Source organism: Aptenodytes forsteri, unplaced genomic scaffold (genome assembly GCF_000699145.1).
Source record: "Aptenodytes forsteri isolate BGI_AS27 unplaced genomic scaffold, ASM69914v1 Scaffold278, whole genome shotgun sequence".
Taxonomy (NCBI): domain Eukaryota; kingdom Metazoa; phylum Chordata; class Aves; order Sphenisciformes; family Spheniscidae; genus Aptenodytes; species Aptenodytes forsteri.
Window position 1 is genome coordinate 508,978 of NW_008795907.1, and position 27,058 is coordinate 536,035.

Below are 27,058 nucleotides of genomic sequence, written 5' to 3' on the forward strand. Positions count from 1 at the left end.
GGGGAAAGCTGGCCGGGGGGGCTGCTGCTCGGGGACTGGCTGGGCATCGGTCGGCGAGTGGTGAGCAGTTATACTGTGCATCACTTGCTTTGTGTATTATTATTATTATTATCATATTATTATTATTATCATTTTATTTCAATTATTAAACTGTTTTTATCTCAACCCACGACTTTTTCTCACTTGTGCTCTTCCAATTCTCTCCCCCATCCCACTGCGTGGGGAGGAGTGAGCGAGCGGCTGCGTGGTGCTTAGTTGCCGACTGAGGTTAAACCACGACAGTCACTTAGAAACAGTCTGTCAAAAGCACAGTGTGACTAAGTGATACCAAATCATAGTATGCCTATGCTTGAGACATAGAGAAACATATAGTGAAAATTGGTTGAAATTAGTAGACATACCTTACAAAATCTGCTGTATTTTTCTACCTTTTTTCTTACTGTGATTTTATGTTGTCTATTTATGAGCTACACATAGTGGTTTTCTTATAACTTCAGCAGTGTTAGTTTTCTCACTAACATTTAAAGCATTACTTTTTACATGTTATATAACAAAGGCATCTGAAGGTATTTCTTCCTTTGATGCATCTTGTTAAATTTACAGAAAACTAATACATGCTAGGCAGGTTTCTATGCTCACTTACACACCATCACTAAATTCAGTGAAGTTTCATGAATGAAAAGGGAAATTTGTCCCAGAGACTGAAAGCATATTGTTGCAGGTTAGCATATATTCAGACTTGTTCAGTCTGCTTTTTCTAAATATTTTACCTTTGTTGTACTTCTAAGACAGTTTGTAGATGGATATACTAAGGAAAGGACAACATTAACAGGAATCTTTTAAGTATATATTTTGTTGTTGGAATGCAGGAGGGAAAATGATCAGCCTCGGACTGAAGACAACCAGAAACAGTGTATTTCCTGCATCTTCATAAGTGCTTCATAAATCCCATTTACTTTGATGCTGAATCTGCACGTGTATTAGTTTTCTGCCCATTCTGAAACATAGTCTTTTTCAGCTGATTGATAAAGTATTAACTATCTGTTGCCAGTCAACTCCATTATTATGGTAGAATCAAAGACCATACGTAGAAGGAGGGGTATTTGTACACTCTTATTTTAGGCATCTAACCTAGGTTCCTGAATTAGGAGACCGAGCTCCATGGACTTCCTGTGAATGAAAGGAAGGAGAGAGCAGTTGCAGTGCAACCAAGCTAATGGTCAAACTACTGCCTGACTTAAATGACTGAATTGTTCTCTGGAAGAGCCTAAGTCCAAGCTAGGGAAGCTATTCTGCCTTAATGGCAGTCACTGGTGTAAGAAGATTGTGGAGTATGGGTTTTAGCTATGTGTAGCAAGATTTAGGGGAAAAAACTAGATCCTTACAAAAGTTTCTTTTGCAACAATTTTTAATTAAATGCTGCTTGTTTTGTAGTCTTTCTCTATTCTATGTTATGCAACACTCAAACCCATTGTTATTTTCATCCTGCTTCCTTTGAACTGTTTTAAAGAAATTTCTTTTGTGATTATATTCTTCATCCAGTTGGTGAGCACAATCTGGTCTTCATTTAAATGTTTTTCAAGTTTAACAAATTGCAACTTATTTTGACATAAAATAATAAAATTCTCTGATAGTATTTATGTTTTCTATATAGATCAGCTTGAATTTATATGCACAAATTCCTTAAAAAGCTCTTATGAAAAGACCAGACTCTATCTGGATGTGCCATGAGACTGGCACCGTAAAGAAAATGGGTGTTGTATCATCAACACTAGGTGGTGGAGTTTCAGAAGATGTAATACACACTTTATAAAGAACAATTTGTGGCAGAGGGAGAGGGGCGCTACATAAACTTTTGTTTGCACTTGACACCTGCACTTTCACCTGATCAGATCATGTGTAAATACAATGTATAAGAAAAATAAAACATCATGGCACCACTGTGGTAGAAGCTGGTAATATTTATCTCCATTTTATAGATCAAGCAGTTCAGGCATAAGATAGTGGAAAGCCCAATGTTAATTTGTTTAGGGTCAGTGTATTCATTGATCCTGAGAGTTCAACCACATTAGCTTATTGTGTCAAACTCCAGATAAAGAACTATTTGATTTTTACTTTTTTTTCTCTCCGAAGAAGAGAAAGCTCCTTACCTTAGAAGCTTGCTCTATCAAGATCCACCAGCAGGCATGACCCAAGTGATACAAGCAGGATAGTTTTAACTATTAAATACACTGGTTCTCTAAGGTGAAAGACATTATGTATTACACAGTAGAATTTAACGTGGAGAGCCTCTTACACTGACAACTGTTTGTGTTATAGAAATTCATCCGTGAATGTAAAAAGCTTAGCTTTCAGCTGTATTGCTATCGGTAGTTTAATTGGGTCTGGATACAACTGGGGGTTATGGCACTTTGTCTCTGCTTTCATTTTTTTTTAATCAGCCAGGAAATCCAGCCAATAAAACAATGCAATAATCCTGTCTAAGAGCAATAAACACATGAACCAAAGTTTCCATATCCTGCCATGATAAAAGAGGTGTAGCTACTATTGTTTGAGGATGATAAAATGCAGTTTTGGTTACTGTGTCAAAGTGAGTCTCTGGAGATAAGAATGCAGAAACTCCCGAAGTGTTTAAAAACAGGTGGCATGTATTTTAGTGATAACTAACATACATGAAATGGTCTAGATTTTGCAAGGCTTGGTTTGCATTGGCTGGAAATTTGGCTACAAATACGTAACATTGAGAGGAACATGTTTTTCCCTCAGTGTAGCCCATACCCTCACACACCTGCACAGTGGAAAGGCTTCCTGTTCAGGTCATTTTTAATTACTGGATATCCTGAAAGAAGCGGACACAATTCAGTTGTGGTCAATGTGAATAATTTTGGCACCTGCTTCTGGTTAATGAAATACTACTTACAGAGCTGAAAGCATTGTAGAGGACTTGCACGTTCTGTGGAAATGAGAGTTTTATGACACAGCTCTGGAAGAGAACGGGTTTTTTTGTTATTTACGATTTAAACTTTCAAGAAGTAATTTATCAGGCAGATTTCAAATGGAGTAATTCATTTATGTTTTAAGGACAGTGGCTAATAGTTCCAGAGACTAATAGGAATTAACTTCAGTATCAGGTCAATTAAATCCAGGTATCTCAAAGGACACACACCTTTAAACCAGCAACTATCTAGTAAACCTGAAATGTTAAAGGTTGATGTGTTCAAAAGAGATGTTGGTATTGTTTCAAAATCTAGTAATTTTTAATTTTAACACAAAGACGTTCCTGTTGGTGTAAGCATTTCCCTTCAAGGTTAGTAATCCAAACATGTGCCAGTGCAAAAGTGGAGTGTCATTTTCACAGTTTCAAAGTGAATGAAATGCAAAAGTTGAAGACTGCATGAAACAAAAGTAAAAATAATTTAATAAATATTTTAAATAATAATGGTCATCAGTAATTGGTCATTAGCATTAAAGCTGTCTTTCCAGTCAAGCAGCCCCCACCGTTATTTGTTGTTATTGATTTATTGTTAAAAGTGCTTACAGAGTAAATCTCTAATCTTTTCACTAACTTCCTGCTAAATCATAGCTTTGATGCTGCACCTGCCAAGTTGTTCGTTTGGGTTTTTTTAAGCTTGAATCATTGAAGACAGGAAAGATTAGTTAAACGTGAATATCTCAGAACTTAACATAACAGTTGAAACTGTTGAGAAATTTCTGTATAGCTATTTTCAGCCCAGAAATCTGAATAAAGGAGTCTCTGTGCACTGGGATAGTACAACTTTTTGGTTTAATACTTTACAGATTTTTGGAACAAAATGCACCAGAACTGAAAAGCAGCATTTTTTGCTGACCTTGTTGGAAGGCTAATGCTGTTTCTGGGAAATAAGTGAAACAAGGAGTTCTTTGTTGGCAGAAGCGGAGAGAGAAAAGGAGGGGAGCCTAGTCTTTTTTTCTTCACAACGTGGTGACTAAGTCAAAACTGTAATATGGCTGGGTTCATTTTTTTTTTTTTTTAACTTCTATAGACATTTGTTTTTCATCAGACTGTGTTGCGTGACACCTGATGCTGGCCAGTTCATATGAACAAGGCTCTGGGCTGCCTATAAACAGAGTAGAGAAAAAGATCCACAGTTGCATCCAGACACTTCTGACACTAAAATAATAAAAGTTGGTACAACCGGTTCAATGCATATGTCAGAAACAGTTTACACTTGCATGTTCTGGCTTCTGCAACTTGCAGAGTCTCTTGCCCGCAAAAGAACCCTTGCTTAGTATATATCCAGCAAAGTCATCAACAGAAAAGTCTCCTACAATGTCAGAAAACCTAATTCACTAAAATATAATTATTAATTTAAAAGCAAACAAAAGCAATAAAAGAATTTTTTCATTTTTCATCTAACTGGAAAAAGAAAATTACATAGGTCTAACTCGAGATGTGAACTAAATAGTTGTAATTCCATGGACTGCAATGAAACTGTGGCCACATACTCCAGGTTTGGAACTTAGCTCCACATTTTTACTCGCTTTCATTTGAGCTGGAAAATTGTGTAATGGCTGTTTATTGAAGAGACTTACTTCATTTTGCAAAATAAATTTGTTTTTCCCCAAGAGAACTGAATTCAAGGCCACCCTGAGTCTGTCTGCTAGAATGGTGAATACTTTTCACCTGCTATGTTATGTCCAGTCTCCTTTACCATAGAGTGGTAGATTTGAGCTTTTCATATTTTTCCTTTGTTTGCAGAACCTTACAGATGTTACACTGGGAGTCCCAAACCCTGCCTAGTGCATCTAAGCTTGCTGAAGACCAGTTGATTTTCCTTACTTACCTTTTGACCTCTCAAAAACAGTCCAGAGGTCCTAAGGGTCCCCAGACCACAGACTGAAAAGAGTTGTTCAAGTGTCACTGATTTATTAGATAAGTGTCATTGTACTGAAATCAGTATTCATATTGGGTAGTCTAGCTGGAGCGTGAACTGCAGGTTTTTCTTTTTTAACCCAAACTCCTTTATGTTCCTCATAGCATTCAAATACAAATTCAGAATTTGAATATAAATAATAGCAGACATTAATAAAATTGCGTAAATAGCACAACAAATGTGCCATATGATTATATCATAAGGAACAGAGATTTGTAGAATGTCATTGTATTGTTAAGTTGCTCACTGGAGTTGACCCAAGACTTTCCTTTGACTTCACTGCTCTCATTCAAACCTTTAGTGACAAAGTTACCAGCTATATTCAGAAACAGTGTTACTGAACTGTTCAGTACAGGAGTTCAGCTCTGCTTCAATTGACTAGTTCTGGGAAAAGCAGTTAGCTAGAAGACTTTGCTCAAACTAAGTTTATATATATATACCACAGGGGTAGTTTTTCCACTGTTGGGATTCTTTTCATTCCAGCTAGTATATTTAAAGATTCGCTATTAATTGAAATCTAGACAATATCAGACATTTCAAACATGCTTAAAAGTATTCCAGGTACTGTATTTTTCTGTTTTCCCCGTGCATATCGTTGTAGCTCTACCCTTAAGAAAAGCAACTTACTGTTTATTCAAATTTTTTTTTCTTGTTGTTTGAAGAACTCACACAGTGGAAAATGCAAAAGCAGGGAGAAGTCTTGGTCCTGTAATAACTATATCATCATACTTTTCCACACTTCTTTTGAGGAGACTGGAGTTCTGCCTAGATGTTGGTTCTTGCCCAAGTAGATAGCGTTGCAGGATAAAAAACTTACCTGACGTTACACGTAGTGTTGTGCATAGAAAATGTGTGGAGGAGGGGGATAGAGAAAAAAGAGAGAAATCATTTTAAGTGATCATAACTGTTGGCACAATTATATGGGAGACAAATGTGACCACAGATTTTAATGGTGTTGATTCTGTAAAGAAAATGTCTAGAAAGATGCAGGTAATTACCTGTAAAAGCACACTTCATTATCAATTGATGTATAAAGTAGAGGTTGATAATAGCAAGAATCAGATATTCTATTCAGACTTACTTTTGGAATTGTCCTGTCTAGGGTGGTGTTTCAATTTGTTCAGATTGGTAAACTTCAGTGTCATTTTTGCAAGCATAGATGAGGTAAAAATATGTAATGATTTTCAACAAAAAACAGGTCACAAAAAAGGTTTCCAGCAAACCTGAATCTTGGTTTTAATTTATTTTGTGAAAGGTCCAGTCATATTAATTGTATAATTCCAGGACTACATACATTGGAAACTTCCATATTTTTTGCCACAGTGAAAGGAAACAATCATGTTTTCTGTCATGAAATGTGGAGAAGCATACACGGGACCAATATGAGCAGATCCTTTGACTTTACAATGAGTAAAAATGTTTTCTGTAATAAGATTGGTATGGGATGAAGTTATTTTTCATATGTATCAAAACACAAATCACTCGCTAGTGTATTTTGGTTTATTCCCAGATGTACCTTGCCATAGTCTCCCTGTGCAGTCAGAAAGTTTGAGACCTTAGAAAACATCTGCAATCTCCTCACCAGCAGAGAAGCCAGCTCAGTGGAGCTACAGTATGCCCAGTTGCCTCCAGATGTGGTTTCCTTTTTTAACCTAGACTTGAATTCAGGTAGAGCTTAAGGATTTTTTTAATATTGGTTTTGAATTACTAGTTTCCATCATCCTGACTGAAAGGTACTGAAGAGTACATCAGATCAGTTGTACTGCATCTGAACAGAAAGTCCAGTATTTTACAGATGCATTTAGTTTACTATACAAGTGCTATGCACTCACCCTGCATTTGTACAGGGTTTGGCTGGGATGGAGTTAATTTCATAGCAGCCCCCATGGTGCTGTGTTTTGGATTTGTGACTAAAACAGTGTTGATAACACACCAGTGTTTTGGCTATGCCTGAGCAGAGCTTGCAAAACATTGAGGCTTTCTGTTTTTTCCTAGTTTCCCCTCCACACTGCAAGTAGGCTGGGGGTTCGCAAGAAATTGGGAGGTGACACTGCCGGGACAGCTGATCTGAATTACCTAAGAGGATATTCCATACCATATGATTCCATGCTCAGCAATAAAAGGTCAAGGAAAGGAGGAGGAAGGGGGGATGTTCATGGTTATGGCATTTGTCTTCCCAAGTAACCCTTACATGTGCTGAGTACCTGCTCTCCAGGAAGTGGCTAAACATCTGCCTGCTGATGGGAACTTGTGAATAAATTATTTTGCTTTGCTTGTGTGCACGGCTTTGCCTCACTTATTAAACTGTCTTTATCTCAGCTCACAAGTTTCTCTCGCTTTTGCTCTTCCAGTTCTCTCCCCCATCCTGCTGGCGGGGGAGGAATTGAGTGACTGCCTGCGTGGGGGCTTAGTTGCTGGCTGGTGGGGGGCCCAATCCGTCACAGCAGGACAGCTGCAATTTTCAAAAACTGTGGATGGACTTACTGCACATTTGCGCTATATTGAACCACCTATGCCCAGTAAGCCCCACTGATGGATTTGCTTTGTGTACTTGCACACGCTGTACAGCACATGCAGATTTCTGCCAAACATCTCCAAGCCTTGTAGCCAGCTATTCTTCCTAGTGGAATTGTTCAGTTCACCAGGAAGTCCCTTTTCCCCATCTGTCAGAACTCCAATGGCAAATGCTTTTGGTTGCAGCTTGTGCAGCACTGCTGCATTAGGTTTTCTGAAGCATCATTCAGTAGCTTTAACTGCTCTGCCAAACTGCAGGATTTCTGGGCCGATAGTTCATTTAGGAGGATTATGAGTGCTGCGGGTTTCGCATTAGTATTGCCAGTGCCTGTCTGTGTGCCTCTGGCTTTGTGTGTAACATCACCGCATTTCCTTTCGGTGCATCATTTGTCTCAAGTATTCCATCTGCCACTAGGTTTGCAGGGAACATGGAAAGATCATTTATCATTGGTAGGCTTTCTTTATGTTCTTTGACCTGGACATTTTCTTTAGGTCTTCCGATTTTCTCGGGTCAGAATTTCTCAGAGATAATAGCTGTTGATGTAGGAAGCTGCAGTTTTCAGTATAAGTCTGAGTACATTCAGGTAGTACAGTCATCTTTCTTTATCTTGAGAGCATCATGCAGGGAATCCCAAATCTGAAATTGTATGAAGATCTAGCCCAGGTCTGATATGATCCTTTCAAAGCTGGTGATAATACACTTCCACAAAATGAAGTGGGTGCCTCTGCACTGCAGTCTGTGGGTTCCAGGAGGCTTAACTTGGGGATCAAGTGACATCTACATGCCTCTGGAGAAGTCATGTTGGATGACACACTGGCATCTCTGTGCTATACTCTCCAGAACTCCTGATTCTGGAAGCACGTTGCAAAGGTGGTTTAGATATGCCTGCGTGCTTTCCACAAGGTCCAGAAAGATTTGTTAGCATGGGCTTTGCACCACCTACAGGTCATAAAGCTGCCTCTAGACCCAAACTGGCCCTGGATATAGCATAGGACTAATCCATGCCTGTTAGATGCAGCTAGTACTGATCTGCGTAGGTAATTAATCTAATCTGCACTCTGAACAAACCATATAGGTAATACTTGGAAAATTCACTGTATTTCACTCCTAGCTTATCTGGAGGATATCAATGCTGGATGCTATTCTTAGCACCATAAACAGGAAGAACTTTTGTCTTGGGTAAGTCAGGAGCCAATACAGTGTCTTTGGATTGCTTGACATCAGAAGTACTGGACTTGCTTGTGCAGTTGCAGACTTCTTCACTGAAAATGACTGATACTGACAATCACTACATTTACACAACACTGTGAGATGCCAAGAGTATCTCTGGCACCAAAAATTTTAAAGTGTTTCTGTTCCTCACAGTCTTTTGACTGTTGTGTACAGTCTGGGAATTTTCACCACTATCTTCCTGTGCTTACCAGACTACGTTCTCAGTCAGCCTGTCTCTTTCTTAATTCACAGCTCCTTTAGCTGGAGCCGATACACTTGTTCAACACTACTGTCTGTTACTGTTTTCTTCATTTCCTGGATGTTTCAGATTTTCCCTGGTACTTGAAGACATTTTGCTATCAGTTATATTGTTTTCCTGAGAGCCATAGTCATGCTTTCTATGAATGTTTCCTGTCTTCAATCAGGGACTCTTCATGTATGTGAGATTGCACATATGAAGGATTTATTTGCTGCCTATGGGTATTTGCTAGTGCACAAACTGTATGGAGTTTTTCAGTGTCCAAATCACCTAACATGGGCTAAGAACTGTGCTGAGGAAAGTGACAGTTGGCTGCAGGGTGGCTATTGACTGAGGGGAAAAGGAGAAAGCACTTCATCTTCCGTGCACAGCATGTCTTTGGCCTCGTGAGTCATCCTCTGGGAGTGTTTCAAAGTAGAGATGATATGCTGCTTTTCATATGTCCCAGCCTTCAGTAGCCCCCAGGAAGGTGATGGGCAGTGCCTTTCAAAAGTCTGGAGGACCATTTGGACAGGCTGTTTTGCAGAGGACACGTTCCACATGCCATCACATGTGAACTGCTGGTATAGAAAAGCCCTAAAACTTAACACATTAACTGAAGGCTTGCTTATAATAATTTCAGTGCCTTTCCGTGGAACCAATGCAAAAGAGTACTTGCAAATCTGCCATGATTTAATTACTCTTCAAGCTAGTTCCCAGAGTCAGCTCTTTTATTACTGTACATGTAACATTTTGACCCTTAGGATATATATTTAGAGCAGCTGAATGCAGCAGTTGTTGTGGGAAGTGCTGCAGAATGCCCCAGTTTTTGGTTTCATTTTGTTTGCTGTAATAGATAGAAAAAAAGAATTGCCTAACAGTCTTGTGTTTTATACTATTTTTATTTCCAGTTAATATTTATTTTGAGCTAGGTTAGATTAACTTAATGTGCATTATAAGTGTGCATGCACATGCCCAAAAACTGGATTTGACTTCACAAAAGTAGACCACATATGTCCTAAATTTGCTTATGGGACGTTACCGTGATTGCACTCAAGAATAATTCAAGTGGAATGACGCTGTTATGCAGTCAGTAGGATCAAAACCTGGGCCTTAGCATCTGTGTATTTATAAACTGGTTTTCAGTGATATTAAATAAAGAAAATCGATTTTATCACCATATCAATTTAATGCTTCATTTTAAGTTAGACTTTATCAAAAACATACTCTATCCAGATACCTTGACAAAACTATCTATACTTGTTTGAAAGCACAGATACATGACTCCTCTATACTTAAAGTTTCTGAGTCTATCCAGTTTGGGCTGCTATTAAAGTAGATGTCTGGTATTTAAACTGACTGGAGAGTTATCTCAGTCCATTTTTTCTTGAAGCAGTGTATGCTGGAGAAAAATGTAGTGTCAGTGAGTTCAAATGACCTTCGGTAAGTTTGTCTCTATGACCCAAATCAATGGTTCTTTAAAAGCCATTCCAATTAGTGGTAGTTTTGAACAGATCTATTTTTCTGTGGACCTGTGTCCAGAGATTTAGACCTACAAACCTCTGAGGAGAAAGGCACTGATTGAAAGAGGAGCAGAGCCAAATAATGCAGGTGGTAGAACAGACTGAGGATGGCTCCTACCTACTCCTTTGCCTTCTGTGCATTTCCTGCACTGAAACTTGTAAAACTTTGCCACAGCTATAGCTTTATCAAACCCAGATGATGTAAATAACTTTTTTTGGAAGTAGAATGGATTTTTGTTGTTTCTTAGAAATATGATCACACACGGCATACTTGATTTGTAGGAAATTCAGTGTGATGTAATTTCTATACTCCTAATGTCCAAGGTGTGAGAATGCTTACTTTACTGATTGTACTGAGCTTCTTGTAGTTCTTTGATGGTATGTAACAATGGATAGTATTGCTTGAAAGAAAAGTAATTTACTCCAAGATACAGAGTTCATTGGACCAAAATATTCTGTCTGTCCCCATGAGAAGAAATGACTTGGAGGTTTATTGGGGACCATAGCTCAGGGAGAAGTATTCCTCAGCATTTTTATACTGTCTTGTTCTTTGCCTTCTTGCATGTATAATTTCAGCTGTGATACAGCATGGGTATCGATCAGCTGATGAAGAAGAAGGGAGTATTTTATATAGCAAAGGCAACAAATAGCCATGACAAATAGTACTACAACTAGCCCTGAGTGTATCCCAGATGCACCGTACAGGCTATTAATCTTTACTTAACTTTGCCTGGTTCTAACATTTGCATGTGCTGCTTAGATGAAAGCAGTTTTTGAATGGCGAACTTACTATGTTGTGATAATCCTTCAGCCAGCCTGGATTCTTAGCATGGTTGTTCTGTTCATTCGACCATTGACATGCCAAAAATTCAAGCACATGCTTATGGATATGAGAAGAGTTAAATTCCTGCCTAAGTGCTTATGGCCCTGGCAATTTAACACCAGATTTACACTGATATAATTTATATAATTGTACTTCTAATATTTCTTACTTATTTTAACGTGAATAAGACTAGATTCACTGTATCTTAAAATGTGGTTCCATATATTGTTTTCCCATTATGAAAGTGGTTTGATTTCTGCACCCAGCTCTCATTCCTACCTTTCCCCTCTCAGCACTACAGCTTGCTAACCTTTCTGGGTTTTTACTACTGAAAAGTTACTGATCAGTGCCGGCTTTGGTCCGTCTTTCCTGCAACCAGCTTGTTTTTCCCACCTGGACTCGTACATTGGTTGCACATAAGCATTTTCATGGCTACCCAGTTACTCTTGCTGGGAACTGATCTAGCCAGAAAATATCTTCTTTTTATCCCCAGGCAATTTTTAGTTGGCTGTGTGGCCACAAAAATGCTTTTGCCAGCTTGGAAAAGGGGTAGCACGTGGGCAGGAACAAGCAGCTGGGTGTGGAAGAGGTGATAAACGGCAACACTCTGGTTTCATGTGGAAGCATGATGTTGTTTGTGTGGATACAGCTGTTTGTGGATCACACATAAACTGAATCTGTGAAAAGGTTATATTACTGCAGCGCTGCTTTTAACTTGGATTATTTCTTGAGCTGGATTTGCCACTGAAGCTAAAATATCATGCAGCTGCACTCTCAAATGGTTCCGTAGTCTTTACATGCTGGACCTGTGTGATACTGGATCACCCAGAAGGAGAACTTTGATTCAGATCTGATGTGAGCACATGTAAATATTTCTGTCAAATGAAGCAGGGCAAAGTTTGTGCTGGCCTAATGCCTGTGTACCTGCCTTACTCCATTTGCGGAAAGGCAAGGCAGTACCTGATTTGGCAGAAAGCTGGCTAGCATAAAGTCAGCCTTTCAAGAAAAATTTTAACTTGGAACTGCCAGAGTGAGTTAAGTTCAGCATTTTGCATTGTATGGGTATCACACATTTGATCCAGGCTGTAAAATCATCAACCCATTTCTTCCAATGCACACTTCTAACAGTGCTTGCTGTACTGTATCCTTTGAGGTCAGACATGTACATAGCATAAATATGTTCAGATCTGAGAAGCATAGAACTGAGTTGAGATTTCAGTTCTCACATGGTAAGAACAATGAGTGGAAGATAAAAAGGAAGATACAAGTCTTAGTCCTTTGGACAGAAAAATATTGTATCTCTTCTAGAGAGTATTTTAGTATCTGAGGTGTTCTTGTTAAAAGATAAGAGCTTTGTTAATTATGCTGTTGCCTCATTAGTGAAAGAGTCTTTGCAAAAATGTCAATTAATTTTTAAAGCAGTACATGGCTACCACTTGTAATCCAGACTGGCTTTAGATACTGTATATGTTTTTTACTGGAAATGTGGAGGTGGGGAAGGAAAAGAAGGAACTGTTCACTCTGTGGTTCACAAAAGGTATTAGGTTGCGTTGCTGGGAACTGATATATTTTACTGAAAAAGGAGGTATAAGCAGAGGCTATGCAGTTACCCCTCTCTGCCTCGTTTTCCTCCTGTTTTTTTCCAAGCCTGCTACTAAGAGGGAAACATTTCTAGAGAGAAGGGGTGTTTCTGTTTCCATGGCCAAGTGATGCCTGCTGTCAAAGGTGCCAAATGATTATTTTAGCTTTGTGGCGTGATTACCAGAGTGCCTGTGGAGCTACACAAAGACTTGCAATTTCTTTCATAACAGTTCTCTCAATAAAAATGCCCATCCAACAGAGAATTCTGCTCTGATTTATAGTTTCTGAATTTGACCAGAAGATTATGTTGATTTAAGTAACATTAACAGTCTAAGCAACATTAACTGTCTGAGCAGCAGTCTTCTGTCTGCAAGTGAAAGGGTTTAGCTGGTTTACATGGGTATAAATCAGGTTTGCTTACAAAAGGTCCCATTTCTCACCTGCCATCTATGGAATTATTCCCCAGACGAACCTTTTGAATATCCTACCAAAGGTGGGGAATTAATGGTTCATTTCCAAATCTGAATACCCCAACAGATAAGGTTTTGGATGTTAATCAAATGTACAAAAGACTATTTTGGTTTTCTTTGTAAGACATTAACTATACAGTATGGTGCTTGCATATCCAGAATTCACGAGAGTTACAAATCCCTCTGTTGTGTTAAATCAGGTCTAAAACCAGACACCTTAATCTCTAATTCATTACATCTTTTTCGTTTGCAAATGAAACCATGAATTGTAAATTCAGCCTTACCTGACTTACGTAACTCCTGAGGCCTGAACTTGTCATCTTTTTTGGATTAATTTTATACAGGCTTGCATTTAAGAACTCATTAAACTTGATTCTTGCCTGATGTAACTGTCTAAAGCAGCAGTGAATTTGGGCAGTTCTTTCAGTAAAAGATTGATAAAGATTTTTGCTGAGTTTGAGAATGAAACTGGTATGATTCTATTAATAACTTGCAATTACACTGTTTTGCTGTTGATAGTAATTCTCATACTGTGAACTCAGATAGCTGACTTTACACTGACTGCACCCTGAAACACGGAATGGCTGAGGCCATTTGGAAAAAAGTGCAGTGTTTGTTCAAAAGAGACAAAGACACCTATCAAGAAAAGTTAGCAATGATTCTCACTACTTTGCTTTTTTATTTATGAATGTGGTACAGATTCAATTTAATTATCTTTTCCTTGCATTTCACCTGCTTTGAAAAAGTAAGTGAGAGTACGTTAAGGATATTACGGAAAGATGTAGCTTGTGATAGTTTCTGGTGTCTTTTTATTGCGCTGCTTTTGTAACTTCTGACAGTCCACCTTGTCACTGGATCTCATTAGATGAACTTTTTTTCTTCGGTTACAGTTCTCAAGCTGCTTTTCATTACTGTAATGTGTGAGTGCCCGTGAGGTAAGGAGTGCTTAAAACACTTCTGCAAGATATAAGAATAATAATAGCCCTCATTTATAGATAAGTACACAGAGATTGTGACTCATCCATGATAATACAGGAAGGCTACAGCCTGCCAGGGAACAGGACCCCCTACGAGGTTTGCTTCTTAACTGGAACATCTCTCATCTCCGTGTCATTGAAAAAAGTGTGTATCTCCTTCATAGTGGTGGAAAACACACTCAGTGCTCATTATTTATGCTGGTAATTATTCTTACAATAATTAATTTAGATCTGTCAGTAAAGAAAATGTCAAGATTTAAAACATTTTTACTAGCTTACTGCATATCATAGGCACACATTTGTAGAGGAATTCTCATTTAAAAAAAACTTGTATGTCATTTACTACATATCATTAGGTAAATATTTGAACATACCGGGATGAATATAAATACTTGCTGTATTATAAGTATTCATGTTTTATACACATATGAAATATTAAAAATCATTTATTAAGCAATTACTAGTACCAGATCTTGCCAGATGGAGTAGTTATCTCGGTCATTTGAAATACAATAATTCTAATAACTCTATACTCACTGTAAATGAGCAACATGTGTCCTAGGTCCTCTGCTATCTTAAAGTACAATTCTACTTAACCAGCCATGATTTATTTTCTTTCCCACAGTCATGAATCACCAGCACCAAATAACACCCAGCACAGCCATGTCGCAGCAGAGTCGTCCTCCCCAGACTCCGCAGCCAGGACTGTTGAGCCTGCCCAGTGCACTGACCACACAGCAACAGCAGCAGCAAAAGTTAAGGCTCCAGAGAATCCAGATGGAGAGGGAGCGAATTAGGATGCGTCAGGAGGAGTTACTGCGACAGGTAACGCCAAGGATACTCTTTTATTTTGTTCAGGAGCCTTTAGTTCAATGCATCCAAATTTTTACCAGGTACAATTAGTAGCTCTGTTACTTTATGTCAAGATTAACCATTGTTTTAGGTAAGGGTAACCAAAAAGTTTATATAAATAGAACATTTCATTTTTTTTCTCTAAACTAGCATTGAACAGAACACAAAATGGCCATCTGTCAGGAGTTACAGACCTGGTGTCTTTCTTACCAGCTATAATAGTAGTGTAAGGACCAAATTCTGTTCTGTGTCTGTTTATAAATCTTGAGCAACTATCACTGATTAATTCTCAGTTTAACTTGGTTTGCATAGTAGATGATGTTCATGCTTCACTGAAGATAAAGGCAGAACATACAGAGTTGTTCTTGACTCTGATCCCAACTCTATAACTTGCACCCTTTGCCTTTGGATTAAAATAAAATCACATTCACATCTTACATGAATACCTCTGATTTGAAGACTTTCCAGAGATGATTTTTTGTGGATGTTTTGTTTATTGTTCTATTTCTTAAGTTTCAGCTCTATATAATGGCTCATATTGTACAAGATAGGTATGTAACTTCCTTTACACTGCCTTAAGGAAATAAAAAGTTTTAACAATTGTGTTTCTTCTGTTACGGACAACTCCACTGATGATGATGTGTTTTGCATGGCATATTACTCAGCTTCCTTAAGAGAAAATAAATAACCTATTTCTCTCAGGAACAGTGTGAACGAAATACATTTTGTCGAGAATAACACCATTGTTGGTGGCCTTGTAAATGCTGCAGTTACAGTTCTAAGTACCTTTAAAAATGGTAACTTTCACAAAATCACAGAATGGTTGAAGTTGGAAGGGACCTCTGGAGGTTGTCTGGTCCAACCCCTCTGTTCAAGCAGGGTCACCTAGAGCCGGTTGCCCAGGACTATGTCCAGATGGCTTCTGAATACCTCCAAGGATGGAGACTCCACCACCTCCTTGGGCAGCCTGTGCCAGTGCTCTGTCACTCTCACAGTGACAAAGTGTTTCCTGATGTTCAGAGGGAACCTCCTGTGTGTCAGTTTGTGCCCATCACCTCTGGTCCTGTCACTGGGCACCACTGGAAAGAGCCTGGCTCTTTCCTCTTTGCACCTTCCCTGCAGGTATTTATATACATTGATGAGATCCCCCTGAGCCTGCTCTTCCCCAAGCTGAACAGTCGCAGCTCTCCTGATAGGAAAAGCAGTGGGCCCACATTTTCCCTAGCCTTCCTATTGTCACCTAGGTACTTACAGAAGCCCTTCTTGTTGTCTTTGACTCGCCTGGCCAGATTCAATTCCAACTGGGCTTCAGCTTTCCTAACCTCATCCCTGCATACTCGGACAGTGTCTCTGTATTCCTCCCAGGTTACCCATCCTTACTTCCATCCCCCGTGGAAATAGTAATAATAATAATTTTGTGGAATTATTGTTTCATGCCTTCAGTCCTTTTGCCTTTGGGTTTGTACCATAATCTGTGGTTATTTTAGGGTAACATTTGTTCATACTGCATTTAGAAATACAGTATGACATTTCTTTGCAGCAGGTAGAAGCACGTTTGTTACTGGGCTAATGACGCCAATTGGCTGAACTTTTCTGATGATTTATTTTATTAGAGAACCATAAGTTGCTGTAATGTTTTGAAATGTTAGTGACTTGTGTAAAATGCAAAAAGAAGCCTAAGAAAAATCCTCACACTTAGATGCCCCCTGAGGAGGAGTAGCAGAGTATATGTCATGGCTTGATGAGCCACAAGTGACGAGTGATGCACTTTTTCTTCCAAGTCTGGAGGAGAATGACTGAGAGAAAACACATTAGTGATGAAAACAGGCTGGAGCATCTCAATGACCTCTAGAAGACTTTGTGGGTAGCAAAGGGACACATACATCTTTAAAACCTTTAGGTCTGAAATAGAGATCTGGATGAGCAGAGCAGATTTACCAGAAGGGAGATGTGCTCACAAAGGATTTGTCATCTTTTAGAGGCAGCAGTCATGAAAACCTCAAATTAACGGCCAGCTTTTTGGTTTTCTCTCTGCATACTTTGAATGTTGGTTTTGCTAAATATGTTGTTGGGTTTTTTTAAACATACTATCTCAGTAAAATTAATGGAAGAAGATTGTAATGATTGAGAATTTGAGGTGCTCTTTTTCCATGCTTTTATTTCAGAACAAATAATTTTTAATTGTATTTTACCAAAACATCACTTTTCAAAAAGTAATAATAGACATTATTACAATCGCTCACCAAATTAAAGGTTATTAGAATTGTCTTGAAAGTGCTTTTTTGTCTTTATATACAGAAAATGCAGTTTGATATGGGTCTTTATACTAATACAGACTTCTAACAACAAGAATATGACTGCTTTTCTTCCCATGTACAAACTATATGTAAGTCAAATTTCTCTCCAGTTACACCATTGGAACCTTTGTAACTTGTGCAGACAGAAAGACCAAATGTAGGATGAATGTACATAATATCATGTAGTAGGTTTTTGTAAAAGAGAAATTGATAACAAAATGAAAATGGATGTCTGACAAGAGAATCGCAAAAATGTCAGTGAGAGTATTTGTAAAAACACTTCACAGCAATATATTTGCTTCATTTATATTTTTACTCTTTTACCTCCTTCCTCTAAATACACGTATAAGAATGTAAAAAAAATTTCTAACAAAAGTAATTAACAAAAATTCATTAATATAGTTTGAAACTGTACAGCACCATCTAGCTGCATTTGAAAAAAAAAGCATTAAAAATATCTGCTTCTATAGCTCCTGCAGCAACACTTGGCTATCTTAGCATGTGATTATTCCTGTCATCTTTGGTGAATATATGTACATGTTCAAAGTTAAGCAAATGCTCAGTGCTCTTGCTGAACAGGGGTGAAAGGCAGATATGATTCCACTAAAGTTTCTGAATTTTTTTACCTGCTCATGTCAGGGCTGAATCTGACTTTCATGGTTCAGACCTGAGTCTGGAAACTGTACAGACACCAACATCTTGTGCCCATGTTCAATTTCCATTACCCTTAATTATGATACATTACCTGTGTGTGCAGAACTATGCTCAAGGTGGTGGTCTCTGACCTGAGCAGTGATCTCAAGTCTTTTGCATACCTTCTCCTTTACTATCAAGAGCTGAGAACATAATAGAGATGGGTGTGGGAGGAGAGTAGGGATATCTGGTATGAGCTTAGTCATAATTGTCATCGTGCTAATAACGTGTTTAGCTATTTTTACTCTCTTTGGCTCTGTTCTTGCTTCAGGACAAGAGCAAATTAAGCTTCAGAACAGTTGTGCCATTAACACAAGGGCTGGTTTCCCTGCTCTGCTGACTGTGTTTTACTTTGAAACTAATACACACACAACACTCTGCAGCTGTGCCGTACTTAAGCCTCCAACTTATTATGCCCAGTACCACCCTGCACCTATGGTGTTTGTTTGAGCTCCACATTATATAAAGCAGGACAATATTACTTTGCATTACTAAAGTTTTCAGAACTGGTGTAGCTCTTGGGGAACGTATGTCCCACCCAAGGAAAGCAAGATGCAAAATCCATCATTCCTAACAGAACTTTGTGAACTTTCCTGTTAGTAACCTGAGCACTCCTGAATCCTGGCAGCTGAGAAGAATGTGACAAATCCCTCTGGAGTCGTCACTGTTGAAGTACAGTTACTCCTGCCCTGCCCTGCCCTGCCCTTTCACTGTTGCTTTTGCTTTTCTAGTGTAACCTATCTAAGGGAAAAACGCTGAGTAAGTGTGCACACTGCTGCTAGCAACTGCGAGGAGGTGCGGAGAGTTTGAGTGAGAGGGGAGGAATTCCTTTGGCGGGTCACAAACCTCCTTTCAGCCTGGCAGCAGCTGCTGGCTCCCCACAGCCGTTCCTGGCTGCAGCTGCTTGGGTGGAGCAGCACACCCAGCCGGGGCGAATACGCGGTTCTGGAAGATCTCTGCTTAGGGAATTTGTTTCCTCCTTTGTCCTCCTCTTCATTTAGTTGGTAAAGCCTCTAGAAATGCAGACTGAGTACATGCAAGAAGGGCAGCATTTCAGAAAACTAGTATGACAGCTTCTATTTAAATGTTTCCTTACTCAGTTTTGTCATTCTGGAAAGAGTTAATTTTCTTACTGATTTGTTTTTGTCAGCTTTCCAAAGGAAAAGGGAGAATCTGCTTGCTGCTCAAGAGCTTCTTGGAAATGGAAGTGGTTAGAGGTGATGCCAGTAAGAAATCGTTGAAGGGGTCCTACAGGGAAGATGTCCCTGCACTTCTCTGTGTGCACAAGTGCCATCTTGCACCTTGTTTGGAAGGGTGGGGATAGTCACAAAAAGGCAACACTACTCAAAGGTTCCTTTCTGATCCCCCGATCCTATTCCATAAATATGTGCACAGAAGGATACAGGGGCTCAAAAGAGGCTGTAGAAGGAGCAGTGTATGGGGATGCGGAGGAAGATTTATCACTGATTTGTCCTCGCAGAGTAGAACCTTACTGGCCTGCTACAGCCTGAACGGAAAAATTCCCTGCTGTGCTCTTTCCACTGCACAGACTGGCCCGTAGTCTGATTTATTGATGGCACAGGCAGTATCTAGATGTCTCACCTTCTGCCCTAAGTATGAGGACTGGCAGAAAAGGAATTGCAGTGACACGCAATGTAAACTCACTATAAAAAATGCCCTCACTCGTCTCCCCTAGCTGGAAATGACTGTTTGGCCACTAAGCATGGAGCTCAGTTCAGTTCTGCCAAGGAGGGTTCCAGGAGATGTGACAATGAATTTCTAGATTAATCTGGCATACAGCTAAAAAGGGGTTTACATCAGAATTGTGTTCAGAGGCAGTGAATAATTCAACTCACTGTAATGCTTTGAAGCTGTTAAAGAAGGACGTTGAGGTGCTGGAGCGTGTCCAGAGAAGGGCAACGAGGCTGGTGAGGGGTCTGGAGAACAAGTCTTATGAGGAGCGGCTGAGGGAACTGGGACTGTTTAGCCTGGAGAAAAGGAGGCTGAGGGGAGACCTCATCGCTCTCTACAACTACCTGAAAGGAGGTTGTAGCGAGGTCGGTGTCGGTCTCTTCTCCCAAGTAACCAGTGATAGGACTTTTCGCAAATAACTACTGGTGTAGCTTTTTGACATGCCTTTGTGATGTCAGAGTACTGTGGGGTTTTTTAATTTATTTTGTTTTGTTACTTATTTAGAAAATCCCCTTTGTTTTTTTAAAATAGCATATGCTGTAGTGCCAAGTGGATCATCATGGGCATTTGGTCCTTTTTGAACAAAATGCTAAGGATTGTCTCTGCTGGCGAACAGGAGGCACTCCTGTATTTGAGAGCTAAGAGGTAATTAGAGTAGCTAAGGTTATTCTTGTAGCTTGCAACTGTAATATTGCCATTCACAGGGCTGCGAGAGGTCTCTGGGTTTTTTTGCCAGACTTTTTAACCTAGGGTAGGAGATTCCTGAATATTCTTTTTAAGAACCTTGTAGTCATGCTTAGAATAGAGAACAGGACATAACAGGCTATCACACAGCTTTTATGATTGTGTAATTGATCCATTACTATCAACCATTGTTGTAATAATATCAAAGAAGCAAAGTCTAACATCTGTAGCAGTACTAAAATTGTAGTGTGACTTCTGAACAAATCACCTGCATCAGGCAGCAGCAGAGCACTTTAATGTATGGTAGAGACAGTACTCTGCTTCCCCAGCCTAACTTTGACTCCAGTATGCAGGAGTCCGTTGTTCCATATTATAAAGTACACGTTGAGTTAATATTACAAGCAACATGCAATATGTTGAAATACAGACATGGGAGGTGCCACGCTGTTCCCCAAGTGAGAGTAGATCAAGTAACTTTATAATAAATGTAGTGTTTCTTGCAACAAGGAAGAGACAAGAGATTTTGTAAATGCCAGTGTGAGTCTTTCTTTAGGGTGCTGGAGGCTTTTCAGCTCACAAGTTGTCTTGGTTTGCAAGGCCTGTCTAAATCATGCAGTAGATTAAACATTCCTGGAATGGATTGTTGGCCCTGCTGCAGTTAGCAGTTAGGAGGGCCAATTACTGTATCTGGGGACATGATTAATAAACCTGGGTATGAATCTCCCCTTGTTGGACCAAGCAGTAGTTGGCACCATGTTTTCCAAAGAGAACACTATCTGAATTCCCTGATTGCATAGGTCAGCTACAGGACAGAAAACAGCCAGCCAGCATTAAGGACTGCAAATACATGTGAAATTCACAGCACTTTGTGCAGGAGCAGTAAGTCCAGCCCTGGAAAGAATGGACATTTTGCAATGCTTTTCTATTTGTGGAAGGCAGTTCAGTGAAAAACCTTCAAATTCAACAAAAATCCTTCTCAAATGGCTGACTGTTCATCTTACTGACCATAGGATAAACAGCCTACAGCAGTAATGTTGTCTCTGAGCCCTTGTTCTTACTTTGTTAATAGTCTGTTCTGAGCTACTTCTGGAAATTAAATTACTGTGGAAACAGGGAGTAAGTTACAGAACTTACCAGTGTTTTAGGTTTTTCCCCCTTACAATATGATACAGAAAAATCTTTGTGTCTTTCTGGAGAAAGGCAGTGCCTGTGTCTATTCTGTAAAAAGAAGGTAAGGTTGCAGCAAGTATAGGCTAACTTGAGGTTAGAAGGCCAGTAACTGTGACATTGAAGTAGCACAGGTTTCAGCTTGGCCTTTACAAGCTTGCCCATGGCACGCACTTGGGCGTCTGGCCCACAACAAAACCTGTTCTGTTGTCACTTTGCTCCTGTTAGCTACAATTAGTTGTCCCAAGTACAGTCGTAGCTGTTTCTTGAAGTGGCACAGACATTGCATTATCAGAAAGGTCTTCTTCTAGTGTAACATAAAACAACTAGAGGTTAGAACTGGACTTCCAAAGCCTGCTCAGAGCAGTTTTACTGCATATGCAATGAAGAGTTTGCACATTGTGCCCAGGGCTTTCAGCACTCACAAAAACATACTGATCTTGGTAGTTGAGTGGCTTACTCCACGTTAGATAAACCTCATCTTGGAACTTAAGCTGTTCTGGGAGGAGTGTCCTTAAAATGCAGCCTGTGTATCTGTATTAACCTAAATTTAGGTAATGTAGGTGCATTGGTTGTTTTTGCCAGATGGAACAATCCAGCAGCAGTAGATGTAGAGTAGATTCTCTGCTCTTTTCAGTGTTGTTTATTTGGCTGGGCATTTTTTGAGTCATTCTGTAAGAGAAATGAAAAACTGCAAGGAAATTCTTGCCTATTTCTGTGCAGTTCAGTGTGAGAGGAAGAATATTTATTTCATGGAGGGTTAAAGATGTGAAATTCCCTTTGTGAACAACACTATGTTTTTTGCAATGTACTTTGATTTTATGTGCAACTGCATTTTTTAATTAGTTGGAGGTTCAGAAATCTCTACTAGTGCTTCGTGTTTTGCTGTTTTGGAAAGGTACCAGAGGAATCATAGACTTACGGGAGGAGAGGTGTGTTTGTGCTTCTGTAATGAGCTCAAAGGAAGAAGGCACGACAAGAGGAATGAGAAAAGCCTCATGTTTCCTGTGCTCATTTAATGAAATGTGTTCCATAAAGAAGAGATTTATCTCTGTCTATGTTTAAAAACAATTCCATGGAATTGTACAGATTTTTCAGTGTTGTTTGGAAACCTTTCCTCACTTCCTTCGTACACATCTTTTGTCTTAAATACAGTACTTCTACAATGGCTGTGGAAAGCAGTGGAGTGAATACAAGTCTTTCAAAGTAATAGAATTTACTAGTCTCAGAAATAAGCTATCTTTGGCAGTATAATGAGAACAATTATGTAAAATTGATTACTCGGATAGAACTTTAGGCTGTCAGTACGTCATTACCTGTTGTGGAAACACAAGGCACTAGAATATCATCCCTGCTAGGCATCTGGCATTTTTAATCAAGAGAGTTTCAAAACCCTTGCTGTGAATCCACCTACTAATTGTCAACAAGTACACCCTTAAATAATGGCCTTTCTTCTCTACAGGTACATGACTTTTCCTTCATAGATTTTCTTTGGCATTGCTCTCTGGTCGAACAGTTGGTTGTTAGCTTTTGTCACCTCTGGTTAATCATTACTATCAACTATTCAGCTTTAGTATTTTTCTGGGCAGCATATTTTTAGTTCAGTTTTTCTCTTTAATGAGCAGGGAGCTTGGCAAGCTCTCCCCTACCCCCCCAACACACACATAACACAATCCCCAACAAGTTGAGACATTGATTTTTACTATATGATCCATTGAGAAGTTGCTGGATACAGAAAAGATTGTCCACCACCTCCTAAAGGCAAGAAATTTTCAAGCTTATGTTTGATACAGTGCAGTTCTATTGAGCAATACAATTGAATTTCAGTCTGATAATTGAAAAAAAAATGACATCACAGCTGGCAAGAAATTATTAAGAAGATTGTCCAACAGAAAAGCTGTATCTTGTACAGAAAGATGTATGTATTCACATGGTCATTTTTTGATTCATAGAGTCACAGGATAGTTGAGGTTGGAAGGGACCTCTAGAGATTGTCTAGTCCAACTCCATTTCTCAAAGCAAGGTCAACTTCAGCAGGTTGCTCAGGGCTGCATCCAGTCAGGTTTTGAATATCTCCAAGGATGGAGACTCCACAACCTCTCTGGGAAACCTGTTCCAATGTTCGATCACCCTTAGAGTAAAAAAGGGTGGTGTTGGGGCAGTATTTTCAGTGCACTAACGCATGTGCAAAGTAGCAAAGAGAAATAATTTCCATCAAATTAGGACTTATTCATAATATTCTGAAAGAGGCAAATACTTGGATCTTGAACAGGATGTTCTCATTTTATTTTTAATAATAGCATTTGATTTTTAGAAATTACAGCAACCAGAATGATAACCAACATGTATTTTACATGTTGGCAAACTAGGGGAAAGGCTTTTTTTTTCTTTTTTTTTTCCTGTTCTGATCTTATCTTTATCAGTGTAGAACAATGTCCAGTGAGATTTGAAAATGCACTGCCTAAGTACCAAAAACATTCATTGCTGGATTGGGCTTTAACAACAACAAAAAAATCTTAGCTAAGTATAACCTGCCTCATTTTATCTGTCTTCCTTTTCGTCTCTCTTCCTTTCTCTTTCAGTATTTCTTTCTTTCTGGCTGTCTTTTCTCTTTTTCTTTCTGACTGTCTTTCTAGTATTAGCCTTGCTTGTGTTGCTGTAGTTGCTATTCTTATATTTAAAAAAATACTTTCAGTATCTTCATGTGTAGACAGTTAAAAAAGCCAGTCTGCCCATTTTCTGAAGTTTGTACATTTTCACAGACTCCAGCTGATTTAATTATAAATAGAAACATCACCATTAGAATTGTCACTTGACAAATATAATGACATACATAAGCTATTAAGAATCTTCAGGCTATTTATTCTTAACACTTACTAAATAATGACACCATCTATGTAAATTATTAATCAGTGAATATATTGATAATTTGATTATAAAGGAAACATTGCATTAATGGACATCAATATATGTTAATTACCAATGAATAATTATTACATTATTCATGAAGAGACCAGACCGGTCCTCCTCAATGAAGAAAGCAATTGAAAACATAGTAAAACATCATATTCTAGCCTCAAAAACATGTTAATCTTTTCTGTATTTGGGAGAGTGAATGACTGATTCAGTGGAGAAAAGTTTTCTACTAGGATTTAAATGAAATATTTCCTTTGCTTATTTCATTTAAAAAAAATGTTGATTAAACTAGATAAAAAACAGATACAGCTTTATTATTTTAAGGTCTTAGGATATTTGTTTGGAACATCCCCGTGGAGCCAAACAACCTTTGTATAGACTTCTGTACCACTAGATGTCATGGTTGTTTCACAGAGATAATGCTAGAAGAATTTATCTTTCAGGAAGAGTTCTGAAACAAGTTTCCTTTGGCTCTCATTGCTCGTTTGTCATCCTAAAGACAGTGTACATGAGACAGGTCATTAGGCAGATGCTTATTATTAGGCAGAGGGTTCATTCTAAAGATTATTGGGTCAAAGTCTTGGCTCCAGTGGTTTTCTTCTAACATGTTAAGTACTTTATGGTTGCACGTGATATTCTTCTGCTTTGGTACATAGCAAATTATGTCATCTAGTAGCAACTCACATAGTTTCAGTGCCTGATTTTGCTCTCTTTTGCACCAGTTTAAACTGAGAGCAATTTCACTTAAGGTAAGCTGTTAGAAACAGATACATGGGAGATTAAATTTGAGTCTGCAGGTTTTAAACTGCTTTATTATTGCTACTCCAGCTCTCAGAGAACTTGGCCTCACTGAACAGTAAACTGAAATTGTAATTTGAGTGTTACACAGCTCTAGTATGCATGTGAAAACCCTCAACTGGAGTTAGCTGACCCATGGTGGACAGGCTGTCAATAATCAGTTGTAATGTGCAGGCCTATCAGTGTTCCATGACGAGGTGACACACAAGTTGTCCTAAGTTTTAACATAGGTAATTTGATTTTGTAGGGATTATCTCTGTGGCCAGCAGGGCTATAGAGGTGCAGTCATTCTGCAGGTAGTTGTGCTTGTTCAAGGTTTGACTTTCCCCTGGCTGTTTGCCACTGCCCCTCACTAGAGGCTGCCAATGTGACAGCTCTGCCAGTAAAGCCATTTATATGAGCATTTTGTGATCTGCATCATGAAAAAAGAGTGAGGCTAGTTTAAACAGGCAAACAGGCTCTCTGGTTTAGTGTGAAGCTGATTAGAAAGTCCTCAAACACATCTGCCTGCTGGCTGAACTATGGGACTGGCTTCCAGCCGTAATAGTAACTGAAAGGTAGATTCTGCAGTATTTTAAGCCAGCACAGATGGGTATAAAAGATGCTGTCTGTCTACATGATTTTCTTCACACCAGTGTAAACAAATAGTCATCGGTTACATTGTTTAGAATTACTTTCCTAAATAAGATGTGTATATATTACACGTTTGCTTGTTACAAGACTGCAGTACTTCTCAGCTGTTGGAATAACCCTTCCCTTATATTTATTTGCCTTTTCAGGAAGCTGCTTTATGCAGACAACTTCCCATGGACTCAGAAAACATGGCCCCAGTTCAGACAGCTGTGAATACACCTGCCATGACACAAGACATGAGGCCCATTACAAATAATGGATCTGATCCTTTCTTGAAAAGGCAAGTTCATGTCCTCTTCATTAGGCAATTGATTCTGTTGCCTTCTCTACACTTTTAAAGCTGTCTCTCTAAAGTAGTTTCCTATATCATCTTCTTTTGTACTTACTGTGAACAGGGGGTACGGCCGAGTGGCTGACCTGAAATCTTTCAGTTTATACTTCAAGAAGGAATCTTAGAAAAATCAAACAAATGGTAACAGGCGGTCTGAATTGTACTGTAGGTGTATGTAGAAGACTAGGTAGAATAGTTACATTACCTAAGTACAAATAAAGTCTATTTTTTTAGGCTATCAGAACTGTTTTTGTCTAGAGAGTTATATATACACGTGCGTATTTCAAAATTTAAGAGTGGCCTCACTTCAGTTGCTTTGTATTTGGGCTGATATAACATGACCATGTTAGTGGCCAACAATTGAGAATGAGGCTTAATGACTCAGTATTTAACTTTAATATCTAACCTACTGTGCTGTCTTTTTTCAAACACCATGTTCAGGGACTATATCTAACAGAACATCTTTACTGAGGCTTTTTCATGTTTCAATTTATAGTGGGCCATACCATTCCAGGGAACAGAGTACAGACAGTGGCTTGGGATTAGGATGCTACAGTATACCAACGACACCTGAAGATTTCCTCAGCAATGTAGATGAGATGGATACAGGTAAAATACTCTGATTTAGCTTAAAGTATAATGATACTAATAACTTTGTGCTATAACCAGTAATGCTTTATAATTGCATAATTGAACGATAATCTCTCGCTTTCCTACGCAAGAGAACAGACTGAGACTAAACT

General features: G+C 38.9%; 1 protein-coding gene across 1 annotated transcript in view; it reads left to right on the forward strand.

Moving 5' to 3' along the window:
* WWTR1 (WW domain containing transcription regulator 1) overlaps positions 1-27,058 on the forward strand; it is a 74,330-nt gene that overhangs the window by 42,490 nt on the left and 4,782 nt on the right. The window contains exons 4-6 of the mRNA XM_009284329.1: positions 14,878-15,077; positions 26,131-26,264; positions 26,812-26,924. Coding sequence (XP_009282604.1) covers positions 14,878-15,077; positions 26,131-26,264; positions 26,812-26,924 — 447 coding nt within the window. The remainder of the gene's footprint in view (positions 1-14,877; positions 15,078-26,130; positions 26,265-26,811; positions 26,925-27,058) is intronic.